Below are 18577 nucleotides of genomic sequence, written 5' to 3'. Positions count from 1 at the left end.
TCCTAACGCTTCCACTGTCTACAGTCTTTAGAACCTTGTTTGATGCTTCTACTGTGGAGGGGGAATGGGAGCTGAATGAGTCGGCGGTCTGCCAGAGTGGCATGAGCTGATCACGTGAGGTAGCTGAGTTCCATCGCATTTCTACAGACCAAGGAGTTCTCCAGTTGAAACATTGAAGAATTCTATACTTCATTTGACATGTTTCTACAAACTGTAATGACTTTCATCTGAACTTTGGCCAGGACTTGCCCGTGAGTTTGGATTGTGTACTAAATCCACATGGTGGATATCTGTATGGCTTGCTTTGTCTGAGCGCTGTACTCAGATTATTGCATGGTGTGCTTTTTCGGTTAAGCTTTTATATCTGACAGCGGTTGCATTAAGGAAGTGGATCTAAAATTCCATGCATGACAATTGTATCTTAGCATTGAGTATTTATTTAAATTGATGTGGCTCTGCAAAATCACCGGATGTTTTGGAACTACTGACCGTAACGTGCCAATGTAACTACAGGGAACCCCTATGTTCAGAGAACCCCTTGTAAGTGATCCTTGAAGATAAAATAAAATCATGAGGTGAAATGCCAGCAGAGCTTCAAGCCCAATGTTTAATATCTGGGGTGTTGATGATCTCTATCCACAGCCAGAATGCTCACCATGCACTGCAACATCGAACAGGATTCCAGTTAGTCATCAGCGGTGTAGGGAGGAATGAAATCTGGTCCTTGAACATTTTAATTATAGAGATTTACAAAACAAGCTCAGATTTCATACCTTGGTTTTTATGGTGATAACTTTTGCTAATAGTTTTAATACTTTGTCCATAAAGTAGACGCCCAGGTGGTGGATGGTAAATGTGATCTGCATAACATACCAATTGACATGCCTCGTCTGTATACCTGCATACAAGAGAGCAGTTCAGTCTTCTGCACGCAGTACAGCTAACCTTATCGTACCTCATGATTATCTATTGAATTGTGAATATTTTCTGTTAAGATTGTGAAAATAGATGGTATCAAACAATATTTAGATCATCCAAAGGACAAACCTCACCTTGATCTTTCCATTTTTCAGTTAAAATGTCTTATGGCTGAAATCCCGGTAACAGGATCGATATGACAACAGCCAGTGAAAGTGCAGGGCGCCAAATTCAAACATCTCACAATTAAAATTCCTCAAACATACATGTGTCTCATACCATTTTAAGGGTAATCTTGTTAATCCCACTAAAGTGTGTGATTTCAAATAGGCTTTTCAGCTAAATCACAAACGATTGTTAGGTCACCGCAAAATCAGTCATTTTTTTTCAGCCAAAGACCAGAGTCACAAAAAGCAGAAAGGGATAAAATGAATCACTAACCTTTGATCTCCATCAGATGGCACTCATAGGACTTCATGTTACACAATACATGTTTTGTTCGATAAAGTTAATATTTATATACAAAAACCTCAGTTTACATTGGCACCATGTTCAGAAATGCCTCCAAAATATCCAGAGAAATTGCAGAGAACCAAGTCAAATAAAGATACACTTGTTCTTAATGCAACCGCTTTGTCAGATTTCATAAAGCTTTACAGCAAAACACAATATTCAATCATCTGAAAACAGGGTTCAGCCACAAAAGGAAGCCATACAGTTCACTGCCAAATTGTGTAGTCAACAAAACTCATAAAAAGCATTATAAATCTTCACTTACCTTTGCTGATCTTCGTCGGAATGCACTCCCAGGACTCCCACAAGAAATGTTTGTTTTGTTCGGTAATGTCCATCATTTATGTCCAAGTAGCTACTTTTGTTAGCGCGTTAGCACGAAGCGCGTTCACTAAAGGCTGACGAAATGTCCAATAGTTCTGTAACAGTCAGTAGAAACATGTCAAACGATGTATTGAATCAATCTTTAGAACGTTTTTAACATAAATCTCGAATAACGTTGCAATCGAAGAATTACATTGACTTCAGATGAGCGATGGAACAGAGATCCCTCTCATGTGAACGCACATGGTCAGGTCATGGCAGACCTGACTGATTCTCCTCTCATTTGGCCCCCCTTTACAGTAGAGGCATCAGACAAAGTTCTACAGACTGACATCTAGTGGAAGCCGTAGGAAGTGCAAACTCATCCATATCTCGCTGTGATTTCAATAGGATTTTGGTTGAAAATCTTCTCAGGTTTTTGCCTGCCATATGAGTTCTGTTATACTCACAAACATCATTCAAATGGGTTTAGAACCTTCAAAGTGTTTTCTATCCAATGTGAATAATCATATGCATACATTAGCAACTGGGACTGAGAAGCAGGCAGTTTAATATGGGCACCTCTGTGCACCTTTCATCCAAGCAACTCACTGCCCCTTAAGAAGTTTTTAAGCACCTGCTACTGTCCTTTCAAATCTAAATGTTTGTTGGGCAGGTAGGTTCCTGCAAGAACCCCCACCAGCTAAGGAGGTTCCTTGATGACCCCCACCTTCTACGGGGTTCTTAGAAGAACCTTTTGAGGGCCATTTTCAGTTCCAAGAACTGTATGGTTTTATAGAACAGAACTTTAGAACTCCAGTTGAACCCCACATTTTTAGAGCGTACTTGGACTAGGATTCAAGAGGCACATACAGTTGAGTAAGATGAAGAACACTGTTCTTGCTAGTCTCACTGCTCTAAAGCTGTAGGTATCAGCCTCAAAGCCTTCGTCAGAGCTTTCAGTGTTCACAACCTGCACCTCTATGTAGACATTGCTCCACCCACATCCGTTCAATGCATCCAATGGGGTTGGAGTATGAGAGAAAAAAGTGTTACCAAAAATAACTGTGCATTTCATAAGTATTCTAATAAAGTGTGAAGGTGATGTGTCAAACAAGACACAAATCACACAGAGGACATCAACCTATCAAGTAAGTTCTCATAAATAATTTGGTTCCGTACAAGAATAAAACAGGAGGTTAAAGTGGCAGCGTTAATTCATGTTCACATTTACAACATAAATAGGCATTTCATACCTCAAGGGAACATTTTGACATTCGCCATATGGTTAGTGAGAAAGTCCATATTGCAAATGTACGGTCCCTCACTAGACGTCCGAAAACGTTTGTAAAATTTGCGGACGGCGTCGGGCCGTGCGGCAGGGCCGGATCTACCGGGAAGGCATCAAACGAACTCTCTCGGACATTCGGTTTCCGTTTTATAAAATAATCACATTTTGGTCATTTTTCTGCTGTCCCGATAAATCCCACAAGAGGGCGAATGGAATCATATTGCAAATGTACAAAACATCACGAATCACGACGTGGCTTTATCTCCAAAATGTAAAAGACTTTGAAGACGAAACTTGGTGAGCGTAGGTTTGGCATAATGGGCAGTTGGCCCCGAACAAGATGGCATCTAGGCCTTAACGGTGTTTGAGTTATGGCCATTTCTCTGCGATTAAAAGGTCCAAATTGAAAATAGAGCAATAATTTTTCCGCTTCACGTCAAAGTCAAGGAGCCTCCGGTGTCAATAAAAAAAGAACCAGCCATTTATCTATCGTCATTTAAGAGAAATCGTACAATGTCAAATTGGTGATGTTCAAAAATATATTTTTTTAAACAGTTACAGATCCAGTTGTAGCGTGTTCATACGAATCTTTTTAAAGTGTTCTTCGGAGCTCTGCGAGATGTCTGTGATTTTCTGAAATAACACACACTCACTAAACACTCCCTAAATAAGTCAGTTCTTAACATAAAGACTTAAAACTCAAAATGCTATAATTGCCTACCCCAAGGAGGATATGTGTTCACTTTCAGCTTCCTGTGTAAACCGGAAGTGCCTTAAAATTGTGTCATAGGTGCTGTTTCCAAGGGTTAAAAAGGTCAGATCTTTTCAAAACTTCATATGTGTGATTAGGCAACCCCCATGAACTGTAAGTCAGTCATTTCTCCCAACAGATGTCAAAGAAAAGCTCTCACACACACACAGCAAGGATGGAGTGACAAAATGCGGTGCTTAAAACCTGTTAGGGCTAGGGCAGAATACTGCCCCCTTTGGATGAATTGCGTGCCCATAGTAAACTGAAACAAAATCTGTCCAAAATTGCTAATATATGCATATAATAATTATTATTGGATAGAAAACACTCTAAAGCTTCTAAACCCATTTCAATTATGTCTGTAAGTATAGCAGAACTCACAGGGCAGCCAAACTTTTTCTCTCATCGGGAAAGATGGGCCAACTTAGACGTCATCCCCCCCACCCTTCCCAACCAGCTATGGATCTGGGATCAGTTTCTAGGTCTTCGGCGAGATGTCTTCTTTCAATAGAGCGTTTCATTGTGAAAATCCCGCGGGCTTTGACCCTTTGCCAAGCAAAATACTTGGTGTCGCGAGAAAATACATGCACTGTCCTGCGTGCGTTGCGCTCGGAGTGTCCTTTGTTCCATGAAGCACGAGACGATGTCAGTTTGTCTGCTCGAGTTGAGAATTGTTTTCTACGTTTAGAACATCCTAAAGCTTGATTCTGCACTTAGTTTGACCAGTTTAGTCGACATAAAATATGTAATTTTGAAGTTTTGATGCGCAACCCCTCGAATTTTGGCTGCATTTCAGCCGGAATATGTCGCGTTTGATAACACAAAGACACACGACTTGAAACCAAATGCTGTTTTGGGTAAGTATGAGTCCTTCCACTACTTCTGATCGAAGACCATCAAAGGTAAGGGAATATTTATGTTGTAATTTTGTGTTTCTGTTGACTCCAACATAGTGGAGAAATATTGCTTATGTCTGAGCGCCGTCTCAGATTATTGAAAAATTAACGATTTCTGTAACGTTAAAAATAAATGTGACAAAGCGATTGCATTAAGAAGCAGTGTATCTTTCTAACTATATGTAGAACATGTATATTTAGTCAAAGTTTATGATGTGTATTGCTGTTATCTGGCGGAATTATCGAAAATTCTCTGGACATTTTTGTAGCATTTTTTGAACATGGCGTCAATGTAAACGATGATTTATTGATATAAATTGCATATTATTGAAAAAAAACAAATTTACTGTGTAACATGTCCTATTACTGTCATCTGATGAAGATTTTCAAAAGGTTAGTGAATTATTTTTCTTTTAATCCTGCGTTTGTGATTGCATCTTTTGTTCAACAAAATGGCTATATATTGGCTGTGTCTTTGGTGGTGGTTTGACATAAATATGTGCTATGTTTTCGCCGTAAAACATTTTAGAAATCTGACTCGCTGGGTAGATGAACAAGGTGTTTATCTTTCATTTGAGCTATTGGACTTGTTAATGTGTGGAGGTTAAATATTTCTAAGAATAATTTTGCATTCTGTGCGCCACTTTTGAGTTGAGCGTGGGGGGGGGTGCCCTAGGGGAACGTGGAAGCGTGAACAAGTTTTAACCACTTCCGGTTGCTTCAGGAAGCTTAGAATCGACACAGGTAGACCTCATAGTGTCCTGATGGACTGTCATTGAAGACAGGTTCATAAGGCATTCATAACCCACATAGGCTTCAGGTTGACTTTAGAGGAGCAGGTAATGTATTCCTATGGGGAGAGATGTCATTGTAATCTGTGAGATCAAAAAAAAACTGTTTTACTGTTAAGGGTTAAAACCTCTTGATCCTACTTGAGACGCAGACGTCCCACCTAGAGCTCTGGAAATGCAAATGCGCTACGCTACACGCTAATAGTATTAGTTAAAACGCAAACGTTCATTAAAATACACATGCTTGGTATTGAAATAAAGCTACAGTCGTTGTGAATCTAGCCACCGAGTCAGATTTTTAAAATGCTTTTCGGCGAAAGCATGAGAAGCTATTATCTGATAGCATGCAACACCCCAAAAGACCCGTAGGGGATGTAAACAAAAGAATTAGCATAGTCGGCGCTACACAAACCGCACAATAAAATATAAAACATTAATTACCTTTGACCATCTTCTTTCTTGGCACACCTTGATGTCCCATAATCAATACTGGGTCTTTTTTTGGATTAAATCGGTCCATATATAGCCTAGATATCGATCTATGAAGACTGTGTGATAAACGGAAAAAAATTGCGTTTCATAACGTAACGTCATTTTTTTAAAAGTTAAAAATTCGACGATAAACTTTCACAAAACACTTCGAAATACCTTTCTAATGCAACTTTAGGTATTACTACACGTTAATAAGCTATAAAAATCATCAGGAGGCGATGTAAATTCGATAGTTGGTCGTGTGGAAAAAATGTCCGAAAAACACAGAGACAATGCCTCAGGTTGGTGGTCGGAGGGAATCGGTTCCCTTTGGTCGGATCTACCAAGAATCAAATCAGAATCAAATGAGGAGACTCTATACATCCTGTGGAAGCTGTAGGTACTGCAAGCTCGGCCTCATTTAATACGGTTCACCTTTAACAATGGGTTGAAGTGGCGCATGGATATTTTTTTCCATCTCCAGTGATCAGATTTTCCTGCGCTTTTCGATGGAACAGACGTTCTGTTATAGTCACAGCCGTGATTTAAACAGTTTTGGAAACGTCTGAGTGTTTTCTATCCACACATACTAATCATATGCATATACTATATTCCTGGCCTGAGTAGCAGGACGCCAAAATGTTGCGCGATTTTTAACAGAATTTCCGAAAAAGTAGGGGGGGAGGCTTAACAGGTTTTAATGCCACACGGTCAAGGTTAGGCTTGCACAGATCGGGAGGACCTCAGTAACGTACCTGAGGTTGAATTGTGCTTCTCACCCTAACGGTTCTCTCACTGTCACCCAAAAGCAAATGACATTTAGGGCCAGGCTCACGGTCGCTGCGTTCAGAGCGAGCTACGGTGAAGCGGGGCATCTCGTTGAACTTGGTACGGCCTAGAGAATATGGAAATGCCATTGCAGGCTCTATGTGTCTTTAAAAATCACCCTAAACGTGTTTTTCCATACCCAACCAGCAGTTTGTGATAAATAGTGCATTCAACCCTGTGTAAATCTGTCAGTTCTTAACGTAAACACGTACAACTCAGGATTCTGTAAAGGCATACCCCAATGAGGATATGTGTTTACCTATAGCTTCCTGTGCCAACCGCAAGTGCCATAATTGGTGTCACAGGGGCTGTTTCGAAGGGTTAAAAAAGTCAGATCTTTCCAAAACGTCATATGTGTGATTAGGCAACCCCCATGAACTGTAAATCAGTCATTTTTCCCATAAAATTTCAAAGAAAAACTAAATCACACACACAGCTTGGAAGGAGGGATGTCTTGGGGTGCCTAGAGACAGACAGTGCCTGCAATAGTCAGCTTTGTTAGACCTAAAAAAAAATCGTCAGACCTAGAGTTCTGAAACCTGTTCTAGACCTCAGGTCGATAGAGCCACGTAACTCACCACGCACTAGAAGGTTCTCGGACCGAGAAACAGCCATGCACATTTGCAATAACTTCAATTCATTTTTGCATCACGAAGATGACGACATTTAGAAATGTCCCAGAGTCGCAAGACTAGGTGCATTGCGACCGCCTCGGCCCATATAGACGGACCCCAACGTTTCTGTCCGATCGCTCATTCAAGGACCCCGTAGCAAGTCATGGAAAAAAGTGGATGGCTACTAAACGAGTTGGAAAAAGTGGGTTTGGTGTCAGTTTGGTGTCAGAATGATATCTAATTGACTGATGGACGGTGAGTTGCTGGTGACTATTGTCCATTTGCAATATGTTTAAACAGTGAGGTACCATCACCAAAGTGACATTCTGAAATCAACCCTAACAAGCGATGGAAAGGAACAACTATCACTGCCCAGCCATCCCGAGTTCATCGGGCCAGTCAATTTCGCTTTCCTGCAGTATTTTTGAGCATGCCAAATTCGTGATGGTGAATGGACAAAATATGCCTTATGCGCAAGTAATAAAAAAAAAAAATAATGATAATAAAATTGGACATAAGTATACTCACAGTTCTTACACGTGTAATTGACAAAAACATAAAATAATAATAATAAAAAAACGGTCCAGAAGTTTAAGGGGGTGATAAATCTAAATTTCTCTTTTGGATGTTGACTTGTTGCATTTGCAATATGAAAAACCATGGTGGAGCGCGCTCGCCACCTGTTGGATTTTTAAAGTGTTACACCTGGCATTTGCCATATGGCATTTGCAATCAACTTTGAACGAAACAACGCCGAATTGAGTGGTATTGGACACCGTGTATATGGTTTGTCCATTGCCAATGATTTCCCATTAATTTTTGTCCATTTCAAGACCTTTTGGGAATAATGAGGGTGAAAATCCCAGAACATTCAATAGACACAAATATGACCCCACCATCAATACACTGATATGACCCCACCATCAGACAATATGGTGGTTGTTTTGCTGCACCAACAGGCCTCACAAGTCTCGTCTGAAGGTAAAGCAATTTTAAAAAGAAAAGTAGGTATATTTGATGAGCAGGTGACCACATACTTTGTCATATGGTGTGTTTTAGTTATAAAATTACCTAGTTAGGAAATTATAGGCTGAACATTTACTTACCCCACTAAAGTTATTAATTTAACTTCTTGGATGTCCTGTTCACACAGAGCAATGATGTGTATCACCCACACATTCTAGCTAGCTAATACTGTACTGATGACTTTCATTTTCTGGCAAGTTTCCTCCCCGCCTCCAAATATTGGTATGAACATGAAGTGGACCCAAATCCATAGGCATTAAGGCCTTGCCTTAATGAGAAATCACCCGGAAATTGCAGTCACGAAAATGCCGAAAAATATTTCAAATTAGCTCCAAAATATCGACAGAAACATAGCAAACGTTGTTTATAATCAATCCTCAAGGTGTTTTCAAATATCTATTCGATAATATATCCACCGTGACAATTGGTTTTTCAGTAGGACCGATTGGAATAATGGCTACCTCTGTGTTTTATGCGAGAATCACTCTGAGAGCCATCAGGTGACCACTTGCGCAATGTAGCCGCTTACGGGTATTCTTCGACATAAATGCGTAAAAATACGTCACAATGCTGTAGACACCTTGGGGAATACGGAGAAAAAGTAATCTGGTTGATAGCCCATGCACTGCTCAATAGGGAAGCATTGGAACACAGAGCTTTCAAAAGATGAGTCACTTCCGGATTGGATTTTTCTCAGGCTTTCGCCTGCAATATCAGTTCTGTTATACTCACAGACAATATTTTACAGTTTTGAAAACTTTAGAGTGTTTTCTATCCTAAGCTGTCAATTATATGCATATTCTAGCATCTTGTCCTGACAAAACATCCCGTTTATTACGGGAACGTTATTTTTCCTAAAATGAAAATACTGCCCCCTAGTTACAAGGTTAAACCATAATAAAAGCATATAACACGTAGTTACTATCTAGCTGCGGGTCCAGTTCTGGCATTATGCGTAGGCCTAGCTGAGGCGACCTCGAATCCCAAGTTTCGGCTCAATAGGTAATTTGGAGCCCGAGCAGCGACCTTAATTGGTGCTGATAATCCACATTTTCCGGGAGTTGCTACGGGGTCCATGAATGAGCTATCGGACACAAACGTTGGGGTCCGTCTTTATGGGCCGAGGCGGTTTTAATGCACCTAGTCTTGTGGCTCTGGGGCTTTTCTAAATGTCGTCATTTTCGTAATGGTCAAAATGAATTGAAGTTACTGCAAATGTACGAGGCTGTTTCTCAATCTGAGAATGTTCTAGAGTCACATAACTCACCGTGCACTATCGACTTGAGCTCTATAACAGGTTTCTACATTTTCAGAGCTCTAGGTGTGACTGTTCTTTGATAGTTTGAACAAAGGTAACTATTGCAGGCTCTGTGTGTCTCTGAGCCCCACACTGTGTCACTCCATCCTTGCTGTGTGTGTGGGAGTTTTTCTTGGAAATCTGATGGGATGAATGACTGATTTACAGTTCATGATGGTTGCATAATCAGACATTTGAAGTTTTGGAAAGATCAGACTTTTTTAACATTCGAAACAGCCCCTTTGACCCCAATTATGGCACTTCCGGTTGGCACAGGAAGCTAAAAGTAAACCCATATCCTCATTAGGGTAGGCTTTTCCAGAATCCTGAGTTTTAAGTCTTTACATTAACTGACTGAATTACACAGGTTTGCAATATTTCTCGCAAACTGCAGGTTGTGTATGGCAAAAAACTTTTAGGGTGATTTTAACCACTTCCGGTTGCTTCAGGAAGCTTAGAATCAACACAAGGAGACGTCATAGTGATGCCTGATGGATTTTCATTGAAGAAAGGTTCCTAAAGCATTCATAACCCACATAGGCTTCAGGTTGAATTTAGAAGAAAAGGCAATGTATTCCTATGGGGAGAGATGTCAATGTAAACTGTGATCTCAAAAAAAAATGTTTTCACTGTTATTAAGGGTTAATGCCACATGGTCAAGGTTAGGCTTGCACAGTTCGGCAATTGTGCTTCTAACACTAACGGTTCTCTCGCTACTTTTTTCACAGTCGCTGCGCTCAGACCGAGCGAGCTACGGTCTAGCGGGGCATCTCGTTGAACTCGGCACAGCCTAGAGATTATGGTAATGCCATTGCCGGCTCTGTGTGTCTTTTAAAGCACTGCACTGTGTCACACCATCCTTGCTGTTGCTGTGTGTGTGTGTGAGAGAGGTTTTCTTTGACATCTGTTTGGAGAAATGCCAGGAGAATGCGACCTGCCCGAATGCATAGTGCCAAATAAAGTTTATATTGGTATGAATATGAAGTACCCTAACCAGTCTGGCCCTAAAAGATCAGATGGCATCAACATGTAACAAAACCAGGGAATATGAATCATCTTTCATCCTACAAGTTCTAATACAACATTTACTCATGTAAAGATGAAGAGCATGTACTTTATTGTACAGGATGATATAAAGCAAACAATGGAATGATTTAGTGAAATGTGATGATGTAGACTCAGTAAAGGGGTCTTTCATCCCTCTGTGGTCTGGAACAATTCTTCAGACTCAGAGTAGCATGGTTCTGATTCTGGACTCTGCTGAACTCCTGTATATATTGGAATTACATTTTGATATCTTTGGAGGACCACAGCTGCCATAATTAGAATTAAATTAGAAGAGATGAAGAGATGTCATGACAGAAGGGACACAGGAAGAAGAGAGATCATGACACTGAAATCATTGGAGATTCTTGTAAAGAAAGCATAAAGAGTGCCAATGTAGGAATCAAGAGTAGTGATGTGTTGGAGTTTAAAGTGGTGATGGTGTTGGATGAGACCACAGGGCCTTATTTCCACTTGGTGGAACAGTTGATTCTAACAGTGCCTGGTGGAGACTCAGTACCCGGGATCTTCTGTCCAGAACTATTCACACACCAACAGTAACCTACCAGAAAGACATGTTAATAACCTGTTAAATATATCATATTTACACATTTTACTGTAACATATTGAATTGTCACGTTCAACTCAATTGGAGCACTTATGGTGTGTGTGGTAACCTGTAGAGCCTGAACATTGCTCAGGTTTGTATTGTCCATCGTTGTCACACGTGGGGACGTAGACTCCAGGCCTGACGTTTTTCAAAGCATTTTCTCTAGCAATCTCACAGGGAGTCTTGGGTCGTATCATACCATCTAAACACATAGATAACATTCTTTGTAACAATGACATTACATAGTATAACATACATTGCTGGACAAACATCCTGGAAGCTCTGGCTGCATCTGGAATCTGTGTTCTATATGGGCCCCTGTTACCCTTTGGGCCCCTGGTCATGAGACTGCATCCTATGGGACCCTGTTCCCCTTTGGGCCCTGGTCAGGAGACTGCATGGGCCCCTGTTCTTATGGGCCCTGTTCACCTGAAAGGGGCAAGTTTGTTCCACTTTGGGCCCTGGTCAGGAGACTGCCCCTGAACAGGCAGGACCCTGTTCCTAGGCCTGGTCATTGAAAATAAGAATTTGTTCCCTGACTTGTCAAGTAAAATAAAGGTAAAATAAAAAAGACTGCATATATAAATATGGGACCCTGTTCCACTTTGGACCCTGTTAGGAGACTGCTTCCTGTATGGGACCCTGTTGTTCCCCTAAGGGCCCTGGTCAGGAGACTGCATCCTATATGGGACCCTGTTCCCCCTTTGGGCCCTGGTCAGGAGACTGCATCCTATATGGGACCCTGTTCCCCGAAGGGCCCTGGTCAGGAGAAGTGCCCTATACGGAATAGGAAGCCATTTCAGATGTACATTTCTGAAATCTTCAGTTGTTGCTTCACTCCTTCAGAGATCTTCACTGGGTCTCTCTCTCTCTCTCTCTCTCTCTCTCCTTTGTCCTGCCTGTGAGTTAAATTCTCCTCTCCATTTTAAGGACCCGTCCAGTCAGAACCCTCCCTCTGGAACCCCGCACGGAGAGTTGGAGGTCGAAATGGTGGCGAGTAGGAAAGAAAAAAATGCAGGAAATTAAGAAATAGTTGGTTTTGCAACAGCTGTGCTGGATTGAGAACAATATGGCTGTCAGTTCTGATGGTGTGTAGCGGGAGGATGAGGGTTAATGACCTGAATGGTCGGAAGTGGAAAAACACAGGAAGAAGAAGACAGGAAAGACAGGAAGAGAGATCATGATTCTGAAATCAGTGGAGCATCTTGTAAAGAAAGCATGAAGAGGTCCAATTTAGGAAGCAAGAGTATTGATATGTTGGAGTTTAAAGTGGTGATGGATGAGACCACAGGGCCTCACTTACTCTGGGTGGAACAGTTGATTCTAACAGTGCCTGGTGGAGACTCAGTACCCGGGATCTTCTGTCCAGAACTATTCACACACCAACAGTAACCTACCAGAAAGACATGTTAATAACCTGTTAAATATATCATATTTACACATTTTACTGTAACATATTGAATTGTCACGTTCAACTCAATTGGAGCACTTATGGTGTGTGTGGTAACCTGTAGAGCCTGAACATTGCTCAGGTTTGTATTGTCCATCGTTGTCACACGTGGGGACGTAGACTCCAGGAACGTTTTTCATCGCAGTATCTCTAGCAATCTCACAGGGGTCTTGGGTCGTATCATACCATCTAAACACACAGATAACATTATTGGTAACGATGACATTACATAGTAGAACATACATTGCTGGACAAACATCCTGGAAGCTCTGGCTGGATCTGGAATCTTGGGTTGCGTCCCCTATGGGCCCCTGTTCCCCTATGGGCCCCTGTTCCCCTATGGGCCCCTGTTCCCCTATGAGGCCCTGTTCCCCTATGAGGCCCTGTTCCCCTGATTGGGGCCCTGTTCCCCTATGGGGCCCTGTTCCAGATGAGGCCCTGTTCAATTTGATGGGGCCCTGTTCCCCTATGGGGCCCTGTTCCCCCTATGGACCCTGTCCAAAAGTAGTTTGAAATGCAGGAAATTAAGAAAGAGTCAGTGAAGAAACAGATGTGCTTGAATGAGAACAATATGGCTGTCAGATCTGATGGTGTGTAGCGGGAGGATGAGGGTTAATGTCCTGAATGGTCGGAAGTGGAAAAACACAGGAAGAAGAGAGATCATGACACAGAAAGAAAGAGATAATGACACAGGAAGAAGAGATCATGATACAGAAATCAGTTTAGTATCTTGTAAAGAAAGCATAAACACGTCCAAGGTAGGAAGCAAGAGTAGTGATGTGTTGGAGTTTAAAGTGGTGATGGTGTTGGATGAGACCACAGGGCCTCACTTACTCTGGGTGGAACAGATTATTCTAGCAGTGCCTGGTGGAGACTCAGTACCCGGGATCTTCTGTCCAGAACTGTTCACACACCAACAGTAACCTACCAGAAAGACATGTTAATTACCTGTTAAATATATAATATTTACACATTTTACTGTAACATATTGAATTGTCATGTTCAACTCAATTGGACATTTTAGTGTGTGTGTGTGTGTGTGTGTGTGTGTGTGTGTGTGTTTTAACCTGTAGAGCCCCAACATTGCTTAGGGGTGTATTGTCCAGCGGCGTCACACGTGGGGATGTAGGCTCCAATTGGGCCATGTGGCACGGCATCTCTAGCATCCTCACATGGGGTCTTGGGTCGTATCGCACCATCTGGACACATAGGTAACATACATTGTAATGTGGACATAACATAACATAATGATGGATATACATTCTGGAATCATGGACTGTGTTCTATATGGGACCCTGTTCCACTTTGGGCCCTGGTCAGGAGACTGCATCCTATATGGGACCCTGTTCCCTTATTGGCCCTGGTCAGGAGACTGCATCCTATATGGGACCCTGTTCCCCTTTGGGCCCTGGTCAGGAGACTGCATCCTATATGGGACCCTGTTCCCATTTGGGCCCTGGTCAGGAGACTGCATCCTATATGGGACCCTGTTCCCATTTGGGCCCTGGTCAGGAGACTGCATCCTATATGGGACCCTGTTCCCATTTGGGCCCTGGTCAGGAGACTGCATCCTATAGGGGACCCTGTTCCCCTTTGGGCCCTGGTCAAGAGACTGCATCCTATATGGGACCCTGTTCCCCGAAGGGCCCTGGTCAGGAGACTGCATCCTATATGGGACCCTGTTCCCTTATTGGCCCTGGTCAGGAGACTGCATCCTATATGGGACCCTGTTCCCCTTTGGGCCCTGGTCAGGAGACTGCATCCTATATGGGACTCTGTTCCCCTTTGGGCCCTGGTCAGGAGTCTGCATCCTATATGGGACCCTGGTCAGGAGACTGCATCCTACATGGGACCCTGTTCCCCTTTGGGCCCTGGTCAGGAGACTGCATCCTATATGGGAGCCTGTTCCCCTTTGGGCCCTGGTCAGGAGACTGCATCCTATATGGGAGCCTGTTCCCCTTTGGGCCCTGGTCAGGAGACTGCATCCTATATGGGACCCTGTTCCCCGAAGGGCCCTGGTCAGGAGAAGTGCCCTATACGGAATAGGAAGCCATTTCAGATGTACATTTCTGAAATCTTCAGTTGTTGCTTCACTCCTTCAGAGATCTTCAAAGGTCTTCACTGGGTCTCTCTCTCTCTGTCCTGCCTGTGAGTTAAATTCTCACTCTCCTTTTTAAGGACCCGTCCAGTCAGAACCCTCCCTCTGGAACCCCGCACGGAGAGTTGGAGGGTCGAAATGGTGGCGAGTAGTTCAGAAAAAATGCAGGAAATTAAGAAATAGTTGTTTTTGCAACAGCTATGCAGGATTGAGAACAATATGGCTGTCAGTTCTGATGGTATGTAGCGGGAGGATGAGGGTTTATGACCTGAATGGTCGGAAGTGGAAAAACACAGGAAGAGAGAGATCGTGATTCTGAAATCAGTGGAGCATCTTGTAAAGAAAGCATGAAGAGGTCCAAGGCAGGAAGCAAGAGTAGTGATATGTTGGAGTTTAAAGTGGTGACGGTGTTGGATGAGACCACAGGGCCTCACTTACTCTGGGTGGAACAGATGATTCTAGCAGTGCCTGGTGGAGTCTCAGTACCTGGGATCTTCTGTCCAGAACTATTCACACACCAACAGTAACCTACCAGAAAGACATGTTAATAAACTGTTAAATATATAATATTTACACATTTTACTGTAACATATTGAATTGTCACGTTCAACTGAATTGGAGCATTTATAGTGTGTGTGTGTGTGTGTGTGTGTGTGTGTGTGTGTGCGTTTTTTAACCTGTAGAGCCCCAACATTGCTCAGGGGTGTATTGTCCAGCAGCGTCACACGTGGGGATGTAGGCTCCAACTAGGCCATGTGGCACGGCATCTCTAGCAACCTCACATGGGGTCTTGGGTCGTATCATAGTATCTGGAAACAGGTAACATTTACTGTAATGTGGACATAATATTGCAGGACAATATACATTTCTGGACATACATTCTGTAATCTTGGGGTACGTCCCATATGGGCCCTATTCAGAAGTAGTTTATACGGAATAGGGTCCCATTTCAGATGATACCTAGGTACTTCCTGGCTAAATATTCATTCTGCTACTTGTTTAAAACGCCTGTGGAGTCAAATTCCAGTTTCGTAGAAGAGCTGATGAAACTAAGACTGGAAATTTAATCTGTGTTATTTCCTGATAGTTGCTAGACAATCCAATCATTCTTCCAGTTGAATGATCAAACCATTCATATCAGAATACCTCAATCCAGCATCTAGATATACATCTCTGGAACTAGAGGAGTGGCAGGTAGCCTGCATTTCGAGAGTTGGGCCAGTAGTTCAAATCAGTGAGCTGACAAGTTGATATATCCATCTATGTGCCCTTAAGCACAACCTTCATTTCTCCAGTGTCAAGGTTGATAATGGCTGACCTCTCAGAAGGAGAACCGGTAATGGATAGAAACACATTTCCAAATCACACCTGCGTATTAATACCTACATGTGTGAAGTAGGTGTGGTATGTTTAATTAAGATGTTGGTGAGTAGGTGTGAGGTATGTCCCGCTTACCTCCCAGAGCAAAAGCCGTGCTGACAAGCAGAATGATAGTCAATATCGCCATGGTGATAGTCTCCTGAGAGAGAGAAAGAGAGATTAGTTGAGCATTTTAAAGCATCTGGAATGGCTGTGGGTACTAGAGGAGAGGTTAAGGAAATCCACTATTAGGTACAAAACTGAAATAACAGCCAAAGCAGCATTTTCTAAACCCAGTCCTGAGGACCCCAAGAAGAATTATGGGCAACACAGTGCTACTAGTCTTCTGATGTAACTCAGGTATCACTTCTTCAACCACATACAATAGAGTAGCCTGGCACACAGGAATATGTATCCTTCTCAAATGGCTCCTCACTCCTTGTGTAGTGAACTACCTTTGACAAGGGCCTACAATGCACTACATAGGGAATGGGAAGCATTATAGATAGTCAGAGACTACCCATTTACTGCAAAGGTAACTAGTAGTCTACGCTCTTAACATCAGGGGGCCACTTCACAAAAATGGTACTGGGAGACACCCAGTGAATCCCTTGGAAGAGTGCAGAAGGTGAGAGTGCATCATTATTTAATAGACTATCTGCATCTCAAATGTTACCTAAATGTTATGTGCCCTTGTCAAACGTAGTGCACTATGTAGTTGTGCCATTTTTGTGGAGTGACCCCCTGAATTTAAGAGTGTAGACTACTAGTTACATTTACAGTAAATGAGTAGTCTCTGACTGTCTATAATGCTTCCCATTCCCTATGTAGTGCATTGTTGGCCCTGATCAACGGTAGTTCACTACACAAGGAGTGAGGAGCCATTTGGGAAGGATACATATTCCTGTGAAGTGAAGTGAGTTTTAATAATAATAATTAATACGCAGGTGTGATTTGGAAATGTGTTTCTATTCATTACCGGTTCTCCATGGGACACCCTCTGAGAGGTCTGCCATTATCAACCTTGACACTGGAGAAATGAAGGTTGTGCCTTGCTTAAGGGCACATAGATGGATATATCAACTTGTCACCTCACTGATTTGAGCTACTGGCCCAACTCTCTAACCGCAGGCTACCTGCCACTCCTCTAGTACCAGAGATGTATATTGGTGTCTAGATGCTGGACTGAGGTATTCTGATATGAATGGTTTGATCATTCAACTGGATGTATGATAGTATTGTCTAGCAACTATCAGGAAATAACACTGATACAATTTACCCTCACTTTCAGTCTTAGTTTCATCAGCTTTTATACAAAACACAGAACCAGAATTGACTGCACAGGGCTTTTAAACAACTTCAATATTTAGCCAGGAAGATCTGATTTGAACTACTGGCCCAACTCTCAAACCAGTCCAGAAATGTATATTGTCCTGAAATGCTATGTCCACATTACAATGCATGTGACCTGTGTCCAGATGCTATGATACGACCGAAGACCCCATGTGAGGATGCTAGAGATGCCACTTTAAATGGCTCAATTGGAGCCTACATCCCCACGTGTGACGACAATGGACAATACACCCCAGAGCAATGTTGGGGCTCTACAGGTTAACACTGACGCACATGCAGACACTAAATCCTCCAATTCAGTTGAATGTGACAATTCAATGTGTATATGCAACATGTCTATTTCTGGTAGGTTACTGTTGGTGTGTGACCACTACTGGACAGAAGATCCAGGGTACTGAGACTCCACCAGGCACTGCTATCACCTGCTAGCAACTGTTCCACCAAGGTGTGTGTGTACATACTCATTCACTAAATGTTATTTCTTTGCAGCTGATTCTTGATGTGTATTTTTCTTGTTTTCTAATTGTAGATGAAAGGCGTTGGAAGTAAGATGTAGAAGACGGACAGTTGTCTTTACTGTACTACAGGAAGGGATTCACATCCCATACAAATAAATACATGAAGGAATCCAGAGATTAAAGTGTTGATTTACTTACTTTATTGTTGGTGTGATTTTTCTGAACCAGTCCAATTCTGGGAAATGGAGGAAGGACGAGGACCTTTATGGTGACTGTATTACCACACCCACCGGAAGTTACAGAACATGAAGGCAGTCAAATGCCATGTGACCATGTAGTAATTAGGCTTCTCCAAGCTCTGATGCTGGTGATGGTCATTAGTAGCCTACCACACCTGCTAACTGCCTGGTACTCAGCACTCTATTGTCCCTCTAATCACTCTGACATCAACTCTGACATCATCTTAAATAAACATAACACACCTACTTCACACACACCTATATATT

The 18577-nt window shown here is 42.3% G+C and overlaps 1 protein-coding gene across 1 annotated transcript; it reads right to left on the bottom strand.

Moving 5' to 3' along the window:
* Nucleotides 1–12932: 12932 nt before the first annotated feature.
* Nucleotides 12933–18352, bottom strand: LOC121847385 (equistatin-like). Its single transcript, XM_042328046.1, has 7 exons — nt 18270–18352; nt 16357–16420; nt 15579–15710; nt 15340–15429; nt 13871–14002; nt 13638–13727; nt 12933–12992 (listed from the first exon to the last, which is right to left on the bottom strand). Exons 2-7 carry the CDS (start codon nt 16406–16408, stop codon nt 12940–12942), a joined length of 549 nt encoding a protein of 182 aa, XP_042183980.1. The 5' UTR covers nt 16409–16420; nt 18270–18352; the 3' UTR covers nt 12933–12939.
* Between the last annotated feature and the right edge of the window lie 225 nt (nt 18353–18577).

The sequence above is a fragment of the Oncorhynchus tshawytscha genome, linkage group LG10 (assembly GCF_018296145.1).
Source record: "Oncorhynchus tshawytscha isolate Ot180627B linkage group LG10, Otsh_v2.0, whole genome shotgun sequence".
NCBI classification, from domain to species: Eukaryota; Metazoa; Chordata; class Actinopteri; order Salmoniformes; family Salmonidae; genus Oncorhynchus; species Oncorhynchus tshawytscha.
This window is presented reverse-complemented; position numbering and strand designations above follow the sequence as displayed.

What these genes read in the sequence shown, in the direction of transcription:
- LOC121847385 (XM_042328046.1), bottom strand. Translation starts at nt 16,408, where the DNA reads ATGGCGATATTGACTATCATTCTGCTTGTCAGCACGGCTTTTGCTCTG. An exon ending in GCAATGTTGGGGCTCTACAG is followed by an intron (nt 15,430 to 15,578) that starts GTTAAAAAACGC and finishes TCTTTCTGGTAG; the next exon opens with GTTACTGTTGGTGTGTGAAT. An exon ending in GCAATGTTGGGGCTCTACAG is followed by an intron (nt 13,728 to 13,870) that starts GTTAAAACACAC and finishes TCTTTCTGGTAG; the next exon opens with GTTACTGTTGGTGTGTGAAC.